The 17,960-nt window shown below is 42.2% G+C and overlaps 1 protein-coding gene and 1 pseudogene across 7 annotated transcripts in view; one reads left to right on the top strand and one right to left on the bottom strand.

Moving 5' to 3' along the window:
- DOCK1 (dedicator of cytokinesis 1) overlaps window positions 1–17,960 on the top strand; it is a 526,777-nt gene that overhangs the window by 302,929 nt on the left and 205,888 nt on the right. For all 7 annotated transcript variants that reach the window (XM_067709064.1, XM_067709065.1, XM_067709063.1 and 4 more), the window contains one exon: window positions 17,670–17,771. In XM_067709064.1, the coding sequence (XP_067565165.1) occupies window positions 17,670–17,771 (102 nt within the window). The remainder of the gene's footprint in view (window positions 1–17,669; window positions 17,772–17,960) is intronic.
- On the bottom strand, window positions 405–1,606 carry LOC137208371 (acidic leucine-rich nuclear phosphoprotein 32 family member B-like; annotated as a pseudogene).

The raw sequence follows: 17,960 nt of genomic DNA, 5'->3' as shown, positions 1-17,960 counted from the left end.
GTGAAAAACATACTCAATTTTGCAAACAAGGAGTGATTCTGGAGAATAATTAAAATTCGTCATTATAGTACGACTCTGTGGATTTACCTTCCACTACATGCTGTTAAGATCTTGTCTGATCAAGATTAATAAAAAAAAAAATCTTGGCTAAACATCTGTTGAAGAGTGGCTGCCAATGTAGATCGTCTCAGTGTGACCTGCGATTAGAGGTTTGGGTTCAGGTGAAGGGAAACCAATGTGATTTGTGACGCTTCCTTTGTCTTTCTTTTAAACGTTCAGATTTTATTTACAAAGATTCTTTGTTGTACAGAACGTAAAAATGCTGTTACATTCTCAGTGTAACTGGCAGCCACGGACGGTCGACTCACAAATCACAGCTGTCCACGCTACAGCAAGTCTTACACAAAAACCTAACAACGCTTATAATTTTGTTGAGGTGAAGTCCCCAAGCTTGGTGGTGGATTTCTAAGAGGGACTAAATGGAGGACGGTGGAATGTCACAGAAACTGTTCTTTGGCTCTTTGGGTGGGTTGGTGTCCTGGGGTTTGTGATCACAGCTACCTTTTTCTTTTTTTCTTAAACAGCTACCAAATCCCTGTGAGCAGTCCAGCCAATACTGAACAGTTCTTTTTTGCAGGTTATTTGGGGTCTTAATCATCTTTGCCTTCATCGTGTTTCTCTCTTCCTCGTTTCACCTTTCCCGATTTCTTCCTCCTCATCTTCATCTTCATCTTTTTAAAATAAATTTATTTATGTATTTTTGGCTGTGTTGGGTCTTTGTTTCTGTGCGAGGACTTTCTCTAGTTGCGGCGAGCGGGGGCCGCTCTTCATCGCAGTGCGCGGGCCTCTCGCTGTCTCGGCCTCTCTTGTTGCGGAGCGCAGGCTCAGCGGCCATGGCTCACGGGCCCAGCTGCTCCGCGGCATGTGGGATCCTCCCGGACTGGACGGAGCACGAACCCGTGTACCCTGCATCGGCAGGCGGACTCCCAACCACTGCGCCACCAGGGAAGCCCCCGTCTTCATCTTCATCAGCTTCTCCATCATACCCGAATTCTTCCTCCCCACTGACTTCGTCTTCATCCTCCCCTTCTACGTCTTCGTCTTCGTCTTCATCCTCTTCTTCACCCACACCATCCACCTCAGCATCTGAGTCAGGGGCTTCACTGTCTTCTCGGTCATAGCCAACCAGGTACGTGAGCTGGGGCGGGAACTCCGAAGTCAGTCAGGTTAGTAACCTCACGGTTAAACAGATCCAGGCTCTTCAGACATTCCAACTTTTTCAAAGGTTCCAGGGTGCTGATACCTTTCAGTTTATTTCCACTGAAGTTTAGATGTGTAAGATTTGGAAGTTTTTCTGCTAACCTATCCAGATCTCCCAAGATTCAATTGTCACTGAGCTCAAGCTTTTTCAATTTAGGTAGTTGGGGAGATTTGAAACGGAAATCAAGCCTACATTAATTAAACTGAGGAACTCTAAGTTCACACATTCAGCCGTTAAACCCTCAATTTTCCCGTCATTTGATGTGCAATCGTCCAGGACAAGTTCTTGAACAGCTGCCGGGGTGCAGCTCCTCAGCTCCAGGTGGATCGTCCTCTTCATGTCCATGTTTCTCTCCCCACCCCCCCACCCCGGGTCTTCAAACTTAACTTTCCGCGGCGGGGTCGGGGGACGGGGGAGAGGCGTCCTAGCCTGCGCAGGGAGGGCTGTCGGAAGGGGTCTGAGCGGTCCCGGGCGGTGGGTGGTGTGCAGCGTGCCGGCAGGCGGGCGGAGCCCCTGGAGCTGGAGCCGGTGCATCCTTTTTATTTTTATGCGTGAGTCAGGTACCTGAAATGTCTGTGATTGTCATGTTAAAACATTAATCTTCAAAATATGTGAATTTTGTTTAAAGAGATTAATCTTAAGAAAACAGTGTTTTATATTCCCTAATTAAAACTGTGGTGGTCACCATTATGATTGGTAATTACAAGACACAGCTCTAAATTTTGAGAAGAGTAGGGGAATGGCTTCTTCTAGTATTTTCATTAAGTCTGTGTAGGAATAGATAGATGTGAATAATGTGTACATAACTCTGGGTACTCGCTGTATATTTTGATTGATATCCCGTTGAATATTTTTCTCAACATCTTGGAAGGGGTTTTGGTTTTGTCTTGTTTTTGCAAAATGTGATGTGACAGTATCTACAGTGTATACTTGCCAGGTGCATGATGATACCTCAGAGCAAGTACCAGAGGGTCTCCTTAAGATACTAAGGAGCTTTAAACAAGAGCTTCACTTGTCAGGGTTGAGTGAAGCTCTTGTTTAAGTTTAGCTGACAGTAAGCTCCCTGTCAACACACTCTGGCCAATAGAATGTGAGTTTCATGAGGGCTTCTGGAATAGTGCCTAACACAGTGTGCCTCTGTAAATGTTTGTTAGACGATGCCCTTCCTAGGAAATGGGATTTATGAAGAAATGTCCCTCTTCTAAGTTTTGTTTTATTATAGCTTGGCCTTACATATTTATTTTGGGGGGTGGTACCTTTCTTGCCCCCTTAGTAAAATTTAACAGCATCCCTATGTGCTCTTTTTTTTTTTTTTTTCTTTTTGCAGTATGCAGGCCTCTCACTGTTGTGGCCTCTCCCGTTGCGGAGCGCAGCCTCAGCGGCCATGGCTCACGGGCCCAGCCGCTCCGCGGCATGTGGGATCTTCCCGGACCGGGGCATGAACCCGTGTCCCCTGCATCGGCAGGTGGAGTCTCAACCACTGCGCCACCAGGGAAGCCCCCTGTGTGCTCTTTTGATGCGTAATTCTATTGCTGGATCTTTTTGCCCTTCAATATAAAACTCTTATATTTTAGTAATATCCATAATCCTTTTTGTTTAGCTTCACATATTTTGTCAGAGATGATCTCTAGGTTAGGAATTTTCCTTAACATCTTAAGGTCTATCTTAAGCCAATATCCAGGAGACTAGATATTAAATATTCTCACCACCCATAAAAATGGCAATTATGGGACATGATAGATGTGTTAGCTAACCATAAGTTGTGATTGTATTGCAATATATAAATGTATGAAATCAACACATTGTATGCCTTCAACTATGTCAATTAAATCTCAATTAAAAAAATAAAAATAACACATTAGACCCTAAAGGCATGCATGCCCATTAAAATCTCTAAAAAAACCCCAAAGATGCTGGCTCTTATTACAACTTGCCATCGTCTTGGTGGTGAGGACCTGTGTAGTAGGTCCAGAAACAGAAATACAGTTTATAGCGATTGGAAAGGACAACACAAAATTGTTGACAGATGTTGGCTTGGTCTGTTTTAACATCTATCCCCAGGCCCCCCTCCACACCCCCCCCCATAACAAAGACTACAGGGAGTGATGACAGATTTCTGCAAGTTGACAGTCAATGGTTTTCCCAAGTATACAAATAAAAATATAGAGAAAAATTTAAAGCTTTTTGGAGAAAAAGCTCTCCTCCCACTAGGAACAATAATACAAGAGCCGTTTAAGATCCATATGATGAAAATCACAAAATATTCCTGAGTGGCATCAAAAGAGACCTGAACAAATGGAGAGACACTGGGTGCGTGTCATTGAGAAGGCTGCTATCATAAGCCTTCTCAATGAATTTAAAAATTCAGTGCCACCTCAATTTCAATTCCAGGGGGACTTGTTTCACGCTCAGTAATGTGGTTCTAAAGTTCATGTGAAAGAATAGATTGGCATGGACACTCAGGGAAATGTGAAAACCAAGGGTAGTGATGTGGGACTTGTACTACAGATAACAAACCATTTGAAAGCTAAAGCTGCAGTAACTGAGGTGTGATCCAATGTTCATTAAAAGTCGTCTCTTTCTATATATGTGAGCGCAAGGATGAGTCCACCAAAATACCAATATTAGTTGCGTATCATCTTACGGGGATTTTCAAATTTTCTTCTTTATATATATATATATATCTTCTTCTTTTTACTGTGTGATCATATATATATATATATGATCACACAGTAAAATTCACCCTCTTCAGTTCTGAATTTTGATGGATATATACAGTTGTGTAATCACCACCAAATACAAATTTAGAGGATTGTGATATGCCTAAAAAAGTCCCTCATCATTCCCCTCTGGAGTCAACCGTCTCCCCTTTGTCACTGTAGTTTTGGGTTTCTAGAATGTCACATAAATGAATTGATACACTGTGTCGCCTTTTGTGTTGACGTCTTTCAGTTAGCACAGGTTTTTTTTCTTTGAAACAAAAGAAACCCTTGGTGTTTGAGAACGATGCACATTTATTTATTCAGTAGTAGGTCCATTGTATTGCGCAGTACTACTCCGTCACATGGATTTACCACGGTCTGTTGATCCACTTACTAGGTAATAGACATGTAAGGTGTCTCCATGTTTGGCAATTAAGACTAAGACTGTCTATAGTATAGAGGTCTTTGTGTGGATATATGTTTTCATTTCTCTTGGGTAAATACCTAGAAGCAGGAAGGTTGGGTCCTGCCAAACCTTTTCCAAAATGTCTGTATCCTTTTGCCTTCAGACCAGCAACACAGGAGAATGTCTGCTCTGCAATTTCCTGCTTTTTTTTTTTTTTAAACTTTAGCCATTCTAATAGGTGTGTAGTGGTATCTCATTGTGGTTTTAATTTGCATTTTCCTAATTATTAGTGACACTGAACATGGTTTCGTGTCTGTCTCGGCCATTTGTATCTCCTTTTAAGTGAAATGTCTCTTTAAATTTTTCTGCCAATTTTTCGATTTGGTTGGTTGTTAATTGAGTTTTCAGAATTCTTTATATATTCTGGATACAAGCCCTTTGTCTAAGGTGTGTTTTGCAAATATTTTCTCCCGTTCTGCAGTCTGCCTTTTCACCTTCTTTTCAATGTCTTTCAAAGAGCAAAGTTTTTGATTTTGAAGAAGTTCTTTTGGTCATTTTTTTCTTTTATGTTTCATGCTTTTTGTATCCCAGGAAGTGTATGCCAAATCCAAGGTCAGAAGGGTTTTCCTTGTGTTTTCTTCTAGAAGTTCTGCTGTTTTGGGGGTTTTGCATTTATGTCTATGTTACATTTTGTGTTGATTTTTGTATATGAGGCAGGGTGAGGATCAATTCTCTCTCCCCACCCCCTGCCTTTTTGTTTGGGACTTTTCATATGTGTCTAATTGTACCATTTGAAAATACAACTTGTTGAAAAGATTATACTTTTTCATTGAATTTTCTTGAAACCTTTGTTGAAAATCTGTTAACCATATGTGTGCGGTCAGGTTTTCTCATCTATAGGCCTTTTTCACCAGTACCGCACAGTCTTAATATCTGTAGTTTTATAGTCAATCGTAAAAGCAGGTAGTGTGTGTCCTTTTACATTATTCAAGATTTCTTTGGCTGTTTCACATTATTTGCTTTTCCACTTAAAGTTTAGAATCAGATTGTTAATTTCTACAATAACCTCCTGCTGACTGTAGATCACTTGGCATCCTAACTATATTGATTCTTCCAAAGCATGAACATAATATGTATCTCCAGTTTTTTTAGGTATTCTTTGACTCTGTTTTGAACATTTCGTGACTTTAGCGTACAAATTTCGTGACTTGTAAAGTGTTCTTGTGTGTTTTTTGTGTGTTTTATCTGTCATCATCACCACCACCACCATTATAGCCATCATTTGCGTATGTACCCAGACACTGGGCCCAGGCCAGTGGTCTTGGCCAGTGTCCCATAATCTGGAGCTGTCTGCTGCTCCCTCTCCCGTCCCCTCCCCCTTCTTCCCTTTCTTCCCCCTCCTCCTCCGTCTTCCTTTTTTTTTTAAAACTTTGGTCCGAGGGCTGTTTCTTGCTCTTCTCATCTTCTAATTGTGTATTGGCCAGGTGGCTTAAACTCTCTCTATACTCTTATCTGTAAAAAGGAGTTAATATCCTCTATGCACCCCCTGAAAAAAGCTAGGGTAAGGATGTTTTCCTCAAAAAGTTATTCCTCATGATTTAACATTTTTGGCATAAAATACTACCTCAGTGATAATGTGTCCTTCACATTCCATCGAACTGGGGGGCACAGCCGTAGTGAGGAAGAATGTGGGGGGGGGTGAGTTTCAGATTGAGTATCTTCATCCCCAAGGACCTTTGACCTAATAGTTTCAACCCCCATTGAGGATCCTTGCTGGAATCAACCATTGCTTTAGGAGCTGAAACTGGTGATTTCTTAATTCTTTTGTCCCATCTACATTGTTTGGTCTGTAAGAAAAGAGCCTTACCTTTGCCTCTCTTGGCCACCTGCCTCACCAATCCCCTTGCTCATGTATCAACATAGACTCAAGGACTTTCCATGTGTTGTAATCCATTGCTCTCCTTGTTCATTGTGACACTCGGGTGTCGCAGGTGTCCCAGTGTGGCCAGGATAGCCTCTTCCAGCATCCTCCTCATCCTGCCTTGGTCCCAGGCCCCCTGTGTGTGCTCCTTCTGGGTGGTGCTGTGTCTACTCACCTGACCAAGCCCCGAACTCCATGCTTTCAACACAGCACCCACTCTTTGTGAGTTGAGCGTTGCACCTGTTAATACCCTGCAACATTTTGAATCTTTTCATCATTTTGGCCTTATCCCCACACTTTCTTATGTATATTCCAAGTGGCTCCATCTCCTCCGAATCTTGGGGACCTTCGATTTCCTCAGGACTGTGGTGAAGGGAGATGAGATGGGCGTGAAGCCCCAGTGGGGTGTGCTTCATACTTACAGTGTTTTCTTACACACCTGCTCGACAGGTACATTGCTCTGCAAAATTTCTCTTGGGTACCCCCCAGATTGAGTCCCACTTCCCCATAGTAGGAAATTTTGAAAATAAACCTCAAGGCACTTAGAGCCTGAATCACTTTGGATGCTTACGCAGTCGTAAGCAGACGAGCTATGGGTGATGTGATGTGTGGCGTTTGAGCCTGTATCTGCGCACAATAGATGTATTTATTTATGTATAAGTCACTATTTCCTAAGAAATAATAGCTTATAAACGAGATCATCCCTGTTTCTTTTATATAATAATCTCATATTCCCAAATATATTTTATTCTCCTTAAAGATTCATTAATTTTTTTAACCCTTGGTATGTGACGTAGTTTTCTCCTCACTGACTCATGTAACCAATATAAATAGTATTGAGGGACAGTATCCATTTATGATTCATATAGAGGAATTTCATTTCATCCAGTAAAGAGTTTCAACTTTAATCTGTAACTGTGATGGTAAGAGTGTCCTTTATGGACAGAAGTCAATTTAAAAAATACGGAGAGCATTGATCCTCCTTCAGAGGCAAAATTTTATTAAGACTCAGTTACTCTTGTTTCTGTTACAGTGTATTTACAGTTACTATATATCATGGGAGAACATTTGAAAAATCTGATTATTTTAAATTATCTGATTTTCTGAGTTTATGAAAATAAATATAAAATTTTCTGCTATACTCCGACTTACGCTAGCAACAAATGAATTCTATTAAGAAGTTGTATACAAAGTATATATTCCTCATTATTACATAAAGTATAAATTGTATACATAAAATTTGACTGTGATTCATTTTCATCCCTTATAACAAATGTGAATATGTGTTTAATTTATTATATTGAATAAGCAGCAAATGTTGTTATGATTAATACAAGATCCAGATAGTCCCTTTTGGTATATTCGTCCTATAAACATCTTCTTACAATTACTGCCACTGTAAAATGGAAAATGATTTTGTTTTTAAAATTAGATTTCTTTCTTTATAGTGTCTGCAATGATATGAAATACTGGGATTCAATTAAAATTTAAGATTCAGGTTTAATTTTGTTGCTAGTAGTTGTAAAAGAGCTAATAGATGACATTAGTTTCTCAACTCTACTATTTTTAATTTTGTATAGCTTCTTTTTACAATCATCCCTTACTCCGTGGTCCTTTATATTGATAAAATAAGGGATCGCAATATTTTGGAAACTAAATAAGTGAAAATTAACTGTACTTTGGATAAAGGATTCATGGGACTGAATTTATCTTTAAATGAGAAAGGGAACAAAAGACAGCCCTCAATTTCGCCATGGATTGTATTTCTGGGAAAGATGTACCAAGTTCAAATTATGTGAGTGAATATTTATTTTTCCAAGAACCTCAGTGTTAACAATAGTACCCGATTCAGCCGTTTTGTTGTATCTTATGCTGAAGCACATATTTACTTAACAAGACGTGAAATACTCTGCAAAGTACAGCAGTGACTTTTGCCTTCTGATGTTTTTCACGTGGGGCACTGTCTTCTTACCTTCATTTTACACGGTTGTTCTATCTGCATTATCATTTCTTCCTTGTAACCCCCATCCTAAAAGGGTTAAGTAATTTCCTATGATGGGAAAACACATAAGTGAAGAAATCAAAGCAAAGGTGAAGAAAACTGTCTTGTATCTATTTCACAAATCTAAAGAGAAAGAACAATTTCACAAGGATCATAGAATTTGGAAGGAGTTTTCCAAGTAGGTTATTATTGTTTTAAATCAGAATAGTACATTACTTGGTTTACAAGGACAGATCGTTTGACTTGCCCTGAGAATTAGCTGCCCCTTCACCGGCCCCTCCATGAGCAATTCCCGATCCACACCTGCAACTCTTTGCTTTTCATTTGTTCTTGAATGTTTGAGATTCATTGTTCTATCCGTAGTGTTCCAAAATCTCACAAGTATGAGTCCGGATCGTGCTTGGCACACAGTGGGCCCTTTCATTTTGTGTATGCATGACACTTTAGAAAAATTATCTTACATCTCTTAATTAATTTAAGTTTTATTTAAAATTTTGGACAGCTTCATTGAGATCTAATTTATATGCCATAAAATTCATCTATTTAATGTGAACGATTTAAGGGTTTTAACTATACGCACAGAGTTGTTTAACCATCACCATGATCAATTTTAGAATACTGTCATCATCCTCAAAGGAAATCTGTATGCAATAGCAGTCACTCCCCATTTCCGCCCAAACCTCCAGCCCTTGGCAATCACAAGTCTAACTTTCTGCTTTTGTAGGTTTGCCTATCCTGGACATTTTCTAGAAATAGAATTATGCAAAATATGATCATCTGTGATTGGTTTGTCAATTTCTGCAAAGCAGCCAGCTGGAATTTTGATAGGGATTGGGTTGAATCTGTACCTCAATTTAGAGAGTATAGCCATGTTAACAATATTAAGTCTTCTCATCCATGAACGTGGGATATCTTTCTATTAATTTAGGTCCTCTTTTATTCCTTTAACACTACCTTCTAGTTTTCAGGGACCAAGTTAAATTTATTCTTAAGTATTTTTTCGATACTTTTGTCAGTGGAATTTTTTTTCTCTCTCTCTGTGTCTTCTTGTTCTACTTTTGGAGGATTTCATTAGTTTTTTATCCCGACGCTTCTATTAAAATGTTTATTTTTGCTAATACAGCTGAAATATTCCAGAATCATTTCTTGGTCTTTGTTCCTTTTTTTCTTTTTATAACATCATGTTCTTGTTTTATGGATATAATCTCCTATCTACCTGAGGAAAATAATGATCGTTCTTTGAATTTTCTTATGTTTTCTAAATTTTCTTTCATTCCTCTGGCTTCTGTTTTTGTTTGTTCAGGTCTCCTTTATTAACGCTTGGTTGACTTTTCTCACAGAGCTTGGAGGCTGCTGGGCTTCACTGCATGGCAAACCACTGTGGGCTGGGCTCTCACGCTGTCAGAATCTCCATGGGAAGTTAGTGGGTATGCTCTTGTGCTGGTCAGTTTCTCCAAAGAGGATTCTTCCAGTCTCCTGTTCCAGTTTGCTGTGGGGCTAAGCCTGGTGGAGGGGCTGAGCCTTGCTGCTTTGCTGGGAGCTGAGCCGAGCAGAGTGGGGAGTTTACAGTGATTGGCTTCTTTTTTCTTTTATTTAATTTATTTCTTTTTGGCTGTGTTGGGTCTTTGTTGCTGCGCATGGGCCTTCTCTAGTTGTGGCGAGCAGGGGCTACTCTTCGTTGCGGTGCATGGGCTTCTCATTGCGGTGGTTTTGCTTGTTGTGGAGCATGGGCTCTAGGCACGTGGGCTCACTAGTTGTGTTTCACAGGCTCTAGAGCACAGTGTCAGTAGTTGTGGCACGCGGGCTTAGTTGCTCCGTGGCATGTGGGATCCTCCCAGATGAGGGCTCAAACCCATGTCCCCTTCATTGGCCGGTGGATTTCCAACCACTGCGCCACCAGGGAAGCCCCCAGTGATTGGCTTATCATTGGATAGTCTCAGCCAGGTGGCTCCTGCTCCTGTCTCTTTTGGTTTGTCCAGAGGATAAACACGTGGTTCCCTGCCGGGAGTGAGCGGGGTTCCCTTGGTGGATGTGCTGAGGTGGGCATATTGGCCACGTTTTAAAGACATCAGTGCTTTTGGTTTCCACCTGACATGCAGCCTCGCTTTCTGAGTACCTGGCACCTCCAGTTTCCGAGCCTTCCTAGGGTTCTCTGCCAGAATCAACAGGATTCCTGATAGATATGCACTCCCTTCCTGCCTCCAGGGCAGCCGGTAACCATTCCTGCATCGACTTGTCAGCTTCCAGAATTCTCTTGTCTGTAGTTGTGTCTCTTCTTATTCTCTTGGTCTTTGTGGGTTTGTGAGGTTTTTTGTTTTTAAACATCTTTATTGGAGTATAATTGCTTTACAATGGTGTGTTAGTTTCTGCTGTATAACAAGGTAAATCAGCTATACATATACATATATCGCCATATCCCCTCCCTCTTTCATCTCCCTCCCACCCTCCCTATCCTACCCCTCTAGGTGGTCACAAAGCACCGAGCTGATCTCCCTGGGCTATGCGGCTGCTTCCCACTAGCTATCTGGTTTGTGAGTTGTAAAAACTTTTTTATTGTCAGTTTAATGTGAAGAGACAGATGAGTTTGTGTTTTCATTGTTTTAAATTTGTTATGTGGAAGCCCCCTACGTATATTTTCACAAACATCATCTCTACAGAGACTTTGGAGGACGCTTTGGGGCAGTTAATGACATTTTGGGATATTATTTGTGTTATCTTTTTGGACTCCCTATTTTTCTCTTTTAAATTTCCTTGTAACAAATAGAACCTGTAAATGTTTCACCATTGGCTTTCCCTCTTGAAAACAGGAAGCCTTTGCGTTCTCGAGAGCTTTCTCCTCATCTGTCCAAGAACTTATCCGTACGGGGATTTATTTCACGTCACCCCTGCCTCTGAAACAGAGCACTCAGCTCTCAATTACATTCCCTTCTCCAAATCCTCGTCCTCATAACGTTGCTTTACAGTATTGATTCTTTGGCTGGAATGCTCCCCAATATGAAAGTCATCCAGAATCCATCAAGTCATCCGTCTTCCTGTCTTTACTACAATTCTTGCCCAGTGTCATTTAGCAGTATCATTGGGGATTACTTTTTCTTTAATTTTTAATGGTGATGAAGTAGGTTTGTTTTCATTGATACATTTGAAATGAAACATATAAATGAGAATTCCTCTTCAAAGCACTTGCCTTAGTGAAACACGTTTAAAATTTTTTTTTTTTTTTTTTTTTTTTTTTGCGGTACGCGGGCCTCTCACTGCTGTGGCCTCTCCCTTAGCGGAGCACAGGCTCCGGACGCGCAGGCTCAGCGGCCATGGCTCACGGGCCCAGCCGCTCTGCGGCGTGTGGGATCTTCCCGGACCGGGGCACGAACCCGTGTCCCCTGCATCGGCAGGCGGACTCTCAACCACTGCGCCACCAGGGAAGCCCACGTTTAAAATTTTTAACATCTCATCACTGGCCACCAAGAAGTGTAATCCCCGATTCAAATAATAGATTCTCCTCTGATTCAAGCCTGGTGCCCGTCCTCCAGACTCCATGCTCCTGGGGCTCTCTTCGCATCTCCAGTAGCTTCTGTGGTTTGGAGCTGCCCCCAAATCCCTTGGCGTTCAGAACACTTGGACGAGAGTTAACTTTTCTGCCTGTGCCGAGTGCCCCACGCACAATGTGAGCCCCGCGGTCATATGAAACATTCTGGACTGGCGGATGGAATTACCAAGAGCAATTTCATACGTTATTGTTCAAGCCACATAACTCAGTCCTGATGTTAGTACATAAAGGAAGCACCCCTTCACAGCTCAGGCCTGTGAGTTCAGATCCTTGGGATGTTTCCTTCTAGTTCATGTACTCAGTCTTGGACCTTAGACTAGCCAAAGATGACAAAGATACCATTGAAAAGAACTCATCCTAAGTTCCCATTCTCCAAAATCTGTTCTTTCTTAAAAACCTTCTGTCTCTATATCCTGTAGGGACTTTGTGCATTCACTAGCCTGCCACTCAGTGTCCCCTGCTCCACCAGCAGTGCTCCATTCTACCTGTCCTCTGTCTTACCTGTCCTCCTTCCTACCTGTCCTCCATCCAATCTGTCCTTCATTCTACCTGTCCACCTGCCTAGAGCACTGGGGTGCCAGACAGATTTAAAACTGGGGCATTGAGGGTAGTTCTAGGAGGGAGGGCTCAGAGGCAAGTTCAGTCCAGGGCTTGAGCAGCAGTGACCTAGTCCTCGTGGATGGGGGAGCCCCATGAAAGAGATTTTTGAGGATAAGGGAGTAGGAAATGGGGACTCACGGGCAGAGGGAGAAAGAGGAGATCTTATCTGTCTCTCTCAGGACTACCTTTTAAAATACTAATATAGGGACTTCCCTGGTGGCACAGTGGTTAAGAATCCACCTGCGAATGCAGGGGACACAGGTTTGAACCCTAGTCCGGGAAGATCCCCCATGCCGCGGAGCAGATAAGCCCGTGCACCACAACTACTGAGCCTGCGCTGTAGAGCCACAACTACTGAGCCCGCATGCCACAACTACTGAGCCCACATGTCACAACTACTGAAGTGTGCGCCTAGAGCCCATTCGCTGCAACAAGAGAAGCTCCCCACTCGCCACAACTAGAGGAAGCCCACATGCAGCAACAAAGACCCTACACAGCCAAAAATCAGTCAATCAATAAAAATTTATATAAAAAGTAAAATACTAATATATTTTCCATTATAAAAGTAATCTGGGGGCTGCCCTGGTAGCACAGTGGTTGAGCGTCCACCTGCCGATTCAGGGGACATGGGTTCGTGCCCCTGTCCGGGAAGATACTACATGCCGCGGAGCGGCTGGGCCCATGAGCCATGGCCGCTGAGCCTGCGTGTCTGGAGCCGTGCTCCACAACAGGAGAGGCCACAACAGTGAGAGGCCCGCGTACCACTAAAAAAAAAAAAAAAAAAAAAAGCTGGGCTCTTCCTCCCATCCCACGACTGTCTGGTGTCTTTTCTTCTAATTGTTTCTTCTTTTTTATTTTTTTCCTATGCTATATTTATATTCTTTGTTTTGCTGAAAAGTATATGTACCATAATTATGTCTGATTTTCATCGTTGAGCATTTTCTTATGTTATTAAAATAGTTCATATTTTCATGATTAGTATTTGATGGTGGCATAATATTTCATCAGAAAACTATGGTGTGGTTACGTGATTTAGCAAATAAAAATCTACTTCAGGTAAACAACAGATCATTTTCTTAGTATATGAATGTCTGATGTGAAATTTCCAATACAAAATTTGGGACATACTTATTTATCTGAGATTCAAATTGAACTGGGCATCCTGTATTTTATCTTGCAACCTTACAAAATCTCATATTACTTACACAGTTCCTAGCTGTTGAACATTGGGATGTTTTCAGTGATGCAGTGGACATCTTTGGGCATAAAATTTCTAATTCTGAATTACTTCCTTAGGTGGCTTGTTAGAAGTAGAATTACCCTGAGGAGATGAGTATCTTTTTTCCCAAGACTTTTCAAAGCTATTGCCAAATCACTTTTTAAAAAGGTTACAGCAATTTATGCTCCCACCAGTGGCATCTAAGAGTGCTCATCCCCTGCGCCCGTGCTAACATTATCATCACTTAAATACTCCTCTGCTACTTTGGCAGGCAAATGATGATATACCGTTTTCATCTTTGATTACTAATGAAGTTCACATTTTTTGTTTATGAGGCTTTCTTTCCATGACCTGATTTTTAAGTTTTCTTCCACTGCCTCCTGATTTCTCTGTCCCTATTTTGCATTGCTTTGAAGTCACAAGGAATATGTCTTATTTTTATTTATTTACTCATTTTTACTCAGCCACTGGGGCTGGAACCCCGTCCCCAGGCTCAGGTTCCAGGAAGAATTCTGCACAATCACCACCAGCCTACCTGCCAGCCCACCCACTGTCTGACATGAAAGCTTCCTAGGACTTCTAAACGCATTTCCAATAAATCAATGACAAAGCATAGAATAGTAATTTTATTCTGAGCCTGCAGAATAAGTTTCTTTTGACAGCTCTCCCCCATTTCTGTTTCTGGTGTACGATTGGTTTCAAATACAGCTTCCATAAATACCTGCTTTTAATCTACCCGTAAAAACCCACCACTCTGCTCTAGAGGGTTCCGCGGAGTTCACGTGGGCATTCATGCTCCATAGCGTCCGCTATGCTGCTTCTCTAAAGATACTGGCCCCCATGGATGGGACTCCATTCCAAAGGAAAGGGGGAGCCTTTCTGTGAAATTTGACAGGAATATTACCTCTTTCCTAGTGGGGTCTAAAGCTTCAGCTTAGAAAAGGGCTGAAATAGCAAGATTTGCTTCCTCTCCAAAAGACTGAACAGTACACATTGCTTCTGGAACATTTCCTTAAGTTAAGTAAAGAGCACATTTGCACCTGCTGGCCTTTTTTTTTTTTTTTTTTTTTTTTTTGCAGCGCGCGGTTCTCTCACTGTTGTGGCCTCTCCCGTTGTGGAGCACGGGCTCCAGACGCGCAGGCACAGCGGCCATGGCTCACGGGCCCATCCGCTCCGCGGCATGTGGGATCCTCCCGGACTGGGGCACGAACCCACATCCCCTGCATCGGCAGGCGGACTCTCAACCACTGCGCCACCAGGGAAGCCCCCTTGGCCTTTTGACCTCTAACTCATGGCGATGACCTGCCTCTGTCCCTTTCTCTGGGCTACTCCATTTAGTCCCCATTGCAGTTAAATAGGAGGCCATTTGGTTGCCCTCTCTGTGACGTTCTCATCCAGAGAGGCGGCTTCCCGACCGGCCATTTAAGTATTCCCAGGCCTTGCTTTATGGAAATTGCTACGTTCTCTTCGGTTTTTCATGTCATGAATCGTGTCAGTTCCCCTAGCCTTTGCCTTGCATGAATTTTCAGCATTACATGGCACTCTGCTCCCTACATTATGTCCACGTCACGTGTTCGAGTATCTGGCCAGACTCCTGATGCTCTAGGTTTTTTTCCATTAATGTTATTCAGTGTGCATGTCCTTCGCATTTTCAAGACTGCTCTGGGGCTGGGGTCTTCTTTTCTTTCCACTTTCAACTTGATATCTTAAGTACAGTACATAATGTCTATTGCTCTGAATTATACGTAGCTACCTTTGTGATTTCAATGATTCTAATTTGTAAGTCCCTATTCTTTAACTCTTTTGACCTGCAGAGAATTAATCTGAGCCCCTGTTAGGTGAACCTTGACTGATATAGGCCTTTTCTTGCTCTAGAAAAGCTCCCTGTCTAGTAGGGTGGAGTCCAGGTCACAGCTACCTCGGTCAGGGTAGAAATTGGGACACTGTCTATGGCCGCCTTTCCATTTCCTCATCCTCTTCCCAACTTTCTCTGATGACCACAGAAGTGCATGAAGTCTCTACTTCATGTTGGCCATTGTCAGTGACCTCAGATTTCTCAGAAAAATAATTAAAGTGCCTATCTGGATAAGAGGAAAATTAGCTCAGCTACTAAGCACCTACCTTGTAGCTGGTGTGCTGGGTTCACAGCTGGTTTTCCATATTCTCATCAAGAGGGGAACACCACTCAGCCTCAGTTTTACTGCCTATAAAATGGGACGAGATGAGAATCTGAGGTGTGATTGAATGAGGCCATGGTTCTAATGGCCTCAGCACAGCGCCTGACATATTGCAATTGGTCAACGTGTAAAATTATGAAGACTGATATCCCAAAGGTGGCATCTTATCAAGAGTAAAGAAGATACAAAGGCGGCTTCTCTTGAGCTCAACGGGATGCCAAATATTTACATATTTCAAAAGTGTATACTCATACGGGCTTCCCTGGTGGCGCAGCGGTTGAGAGTCCGTCTGCTGATGCAGGGGACACGGGTTCGTGCCCCAGTCTGGGAAGATCCCACATGCCGCAGAGCAGCTGGGCCTGTGAGCCATGGCCGCTGAGCCTGAGCGTCCGGAGCCTGTGCTCTGCAACAGGAGAGGCCACAACAGTGAGAGGCCCACATACCGTAAAAAACAAGCAAACAAACAAACAAAAAAAGTGTATACTCATAAATAGACATTTTACCATTTTACGAATCATTCCTCCAAAGGAAAACAAGCATTATTTAGCTCTTTCCCTGAACACCACCTTGAAATCTAAATTTCAGCAATTATCATCATTAGTAAATAGTTTACATTTCTGGGCAAATGGAAGATACCTTATTATCATTATTTTACTTGTTCAACTTACGTAATGCATCCTCTGAGGACCCATTTGGAAGCATATATGTTTATTATAGGTATAAAATGGATCCGAAAAAATTTTGGACTTTAACATTTCACTGTAGAGCATGCATTTGAAATGAATACAAGAGATACTTAGGCATTCAAATACATTGCTTGTAAAACAGTTAGTAAAAGAATGCAATTTGTAAACTCATTTAATAAGGCAAAATTAAGGACATGTCTCAAAGTATATCTCATCCTATAATTTTACCAGACTTGTGCTAGTTTAATGGGAGAAAATATATGTCCTCTGTTTCTTGAAATATCATTACTTTAGGGGAAAATATTTAAAAGCAAAGAAGTCTTTTAGGAAATTGTTAGCCATGAACCCCAGAAGTGATACATTGCAGTTAATGGCAATGGGACTGCTTAACCCCCGCCCCCCGGCTAGACCAAATCCCCCTTAGTGTGTCTGCACACACACACACACGTGCACAGACCTGCACACGCAAACATGTCCACATGCACAGCCACTTGCATGCTGGTCACTTCTGTTGCTAAGTGCTCTGGCCCCTCAGTTTCTCCATGTCTTGATTTTGTTTGGTGGTTTCTTTTTTCCCCTTCTTTTCCTTTCCTGCCAGCTCTGTCTGGTATGAGAAATTCCCCGTCTCTCCCACTTTACATTCTGATGAGGCTGCATTCCTCCTCACATGCTTCTGGTGGAGGAGAAGTGAGCCATAACTCATTGTGGAGTCGGTGGTTATTGCCTCCAAATTGGCCAAGGGGGATAGAGGCAGATTTTGAGAAATAAAAGTCCTCTCTTTGCCACAGCCCGGGAGCAGGGGCTGCACACACACTTTGCCTGATAACAGGGGCAGCAACTTTCCAGGGAACACAACGCACAGTGGTGGCGGTTTCGAGCCTGTCTTTCATTGCACATATTTAATGCGAGAATATTTCAAGCTTGTTTTTTCCAGACTGGACAGTCATGTATCAGGAAACATTTAATGTAGTTAGAAGGAAATGTAGCAAAAGGAAAGATGGTGAGGCTGGAGTGACCACTCTCCTAGCTGGCCAGCCTGGCACATGGCTTCTCCCTGGTGGGCTTTGATCCCAGATGCCTAGTTTACAGCAGTTTCTCCCATGAGTGTTGTGGGTCTCCTCATCTCATTGTATCTTTTGATTTGTTTACAGGGAAACTTCGTGGCCTGTATGACAGCTATTTTACGACAAATGGAAGATTATCATTATGCCCATTTGATCAAGACTTTTGGGAAAATGAGGACCGATGTGGTGGTGAGTGTAACTTTGACTTTCTATACTGTGTTTTGAGGCCAGCATTTTAGGCAAAATGCTGATGTCAGTATTTCCATTTTCAGTATGATTTTGGACTTGCCTCCACTTGATTTCAGAAGCCACTAGGGATGGTCTAACTAAAGGCGTGTTTATAAGAAGATAAGGGTCAAGATACAGACTCTCTCCTTC

Source organism: Pseudorca crassidens, chromosome 16, assembly GCF_039906515.1.
Source record: "Pseudorca crassidens isolate mPseCra1 chromosome 16, mPseCra1.hap1, whole genome shotgun sequence".
Taxonomy (NCBI): domain Eukaryota; kingdom Metazoa; phylum Chordata; class Mammalia; order Artiodactyla; family Delphinidae; genus Pseudorca; species Pseudorca crassidens.
The sequence above is the reverse complement of the archived record's forward strand: the minus strand, read 5'-3'. Positions and strand labels throughout refer to the sequence as shown.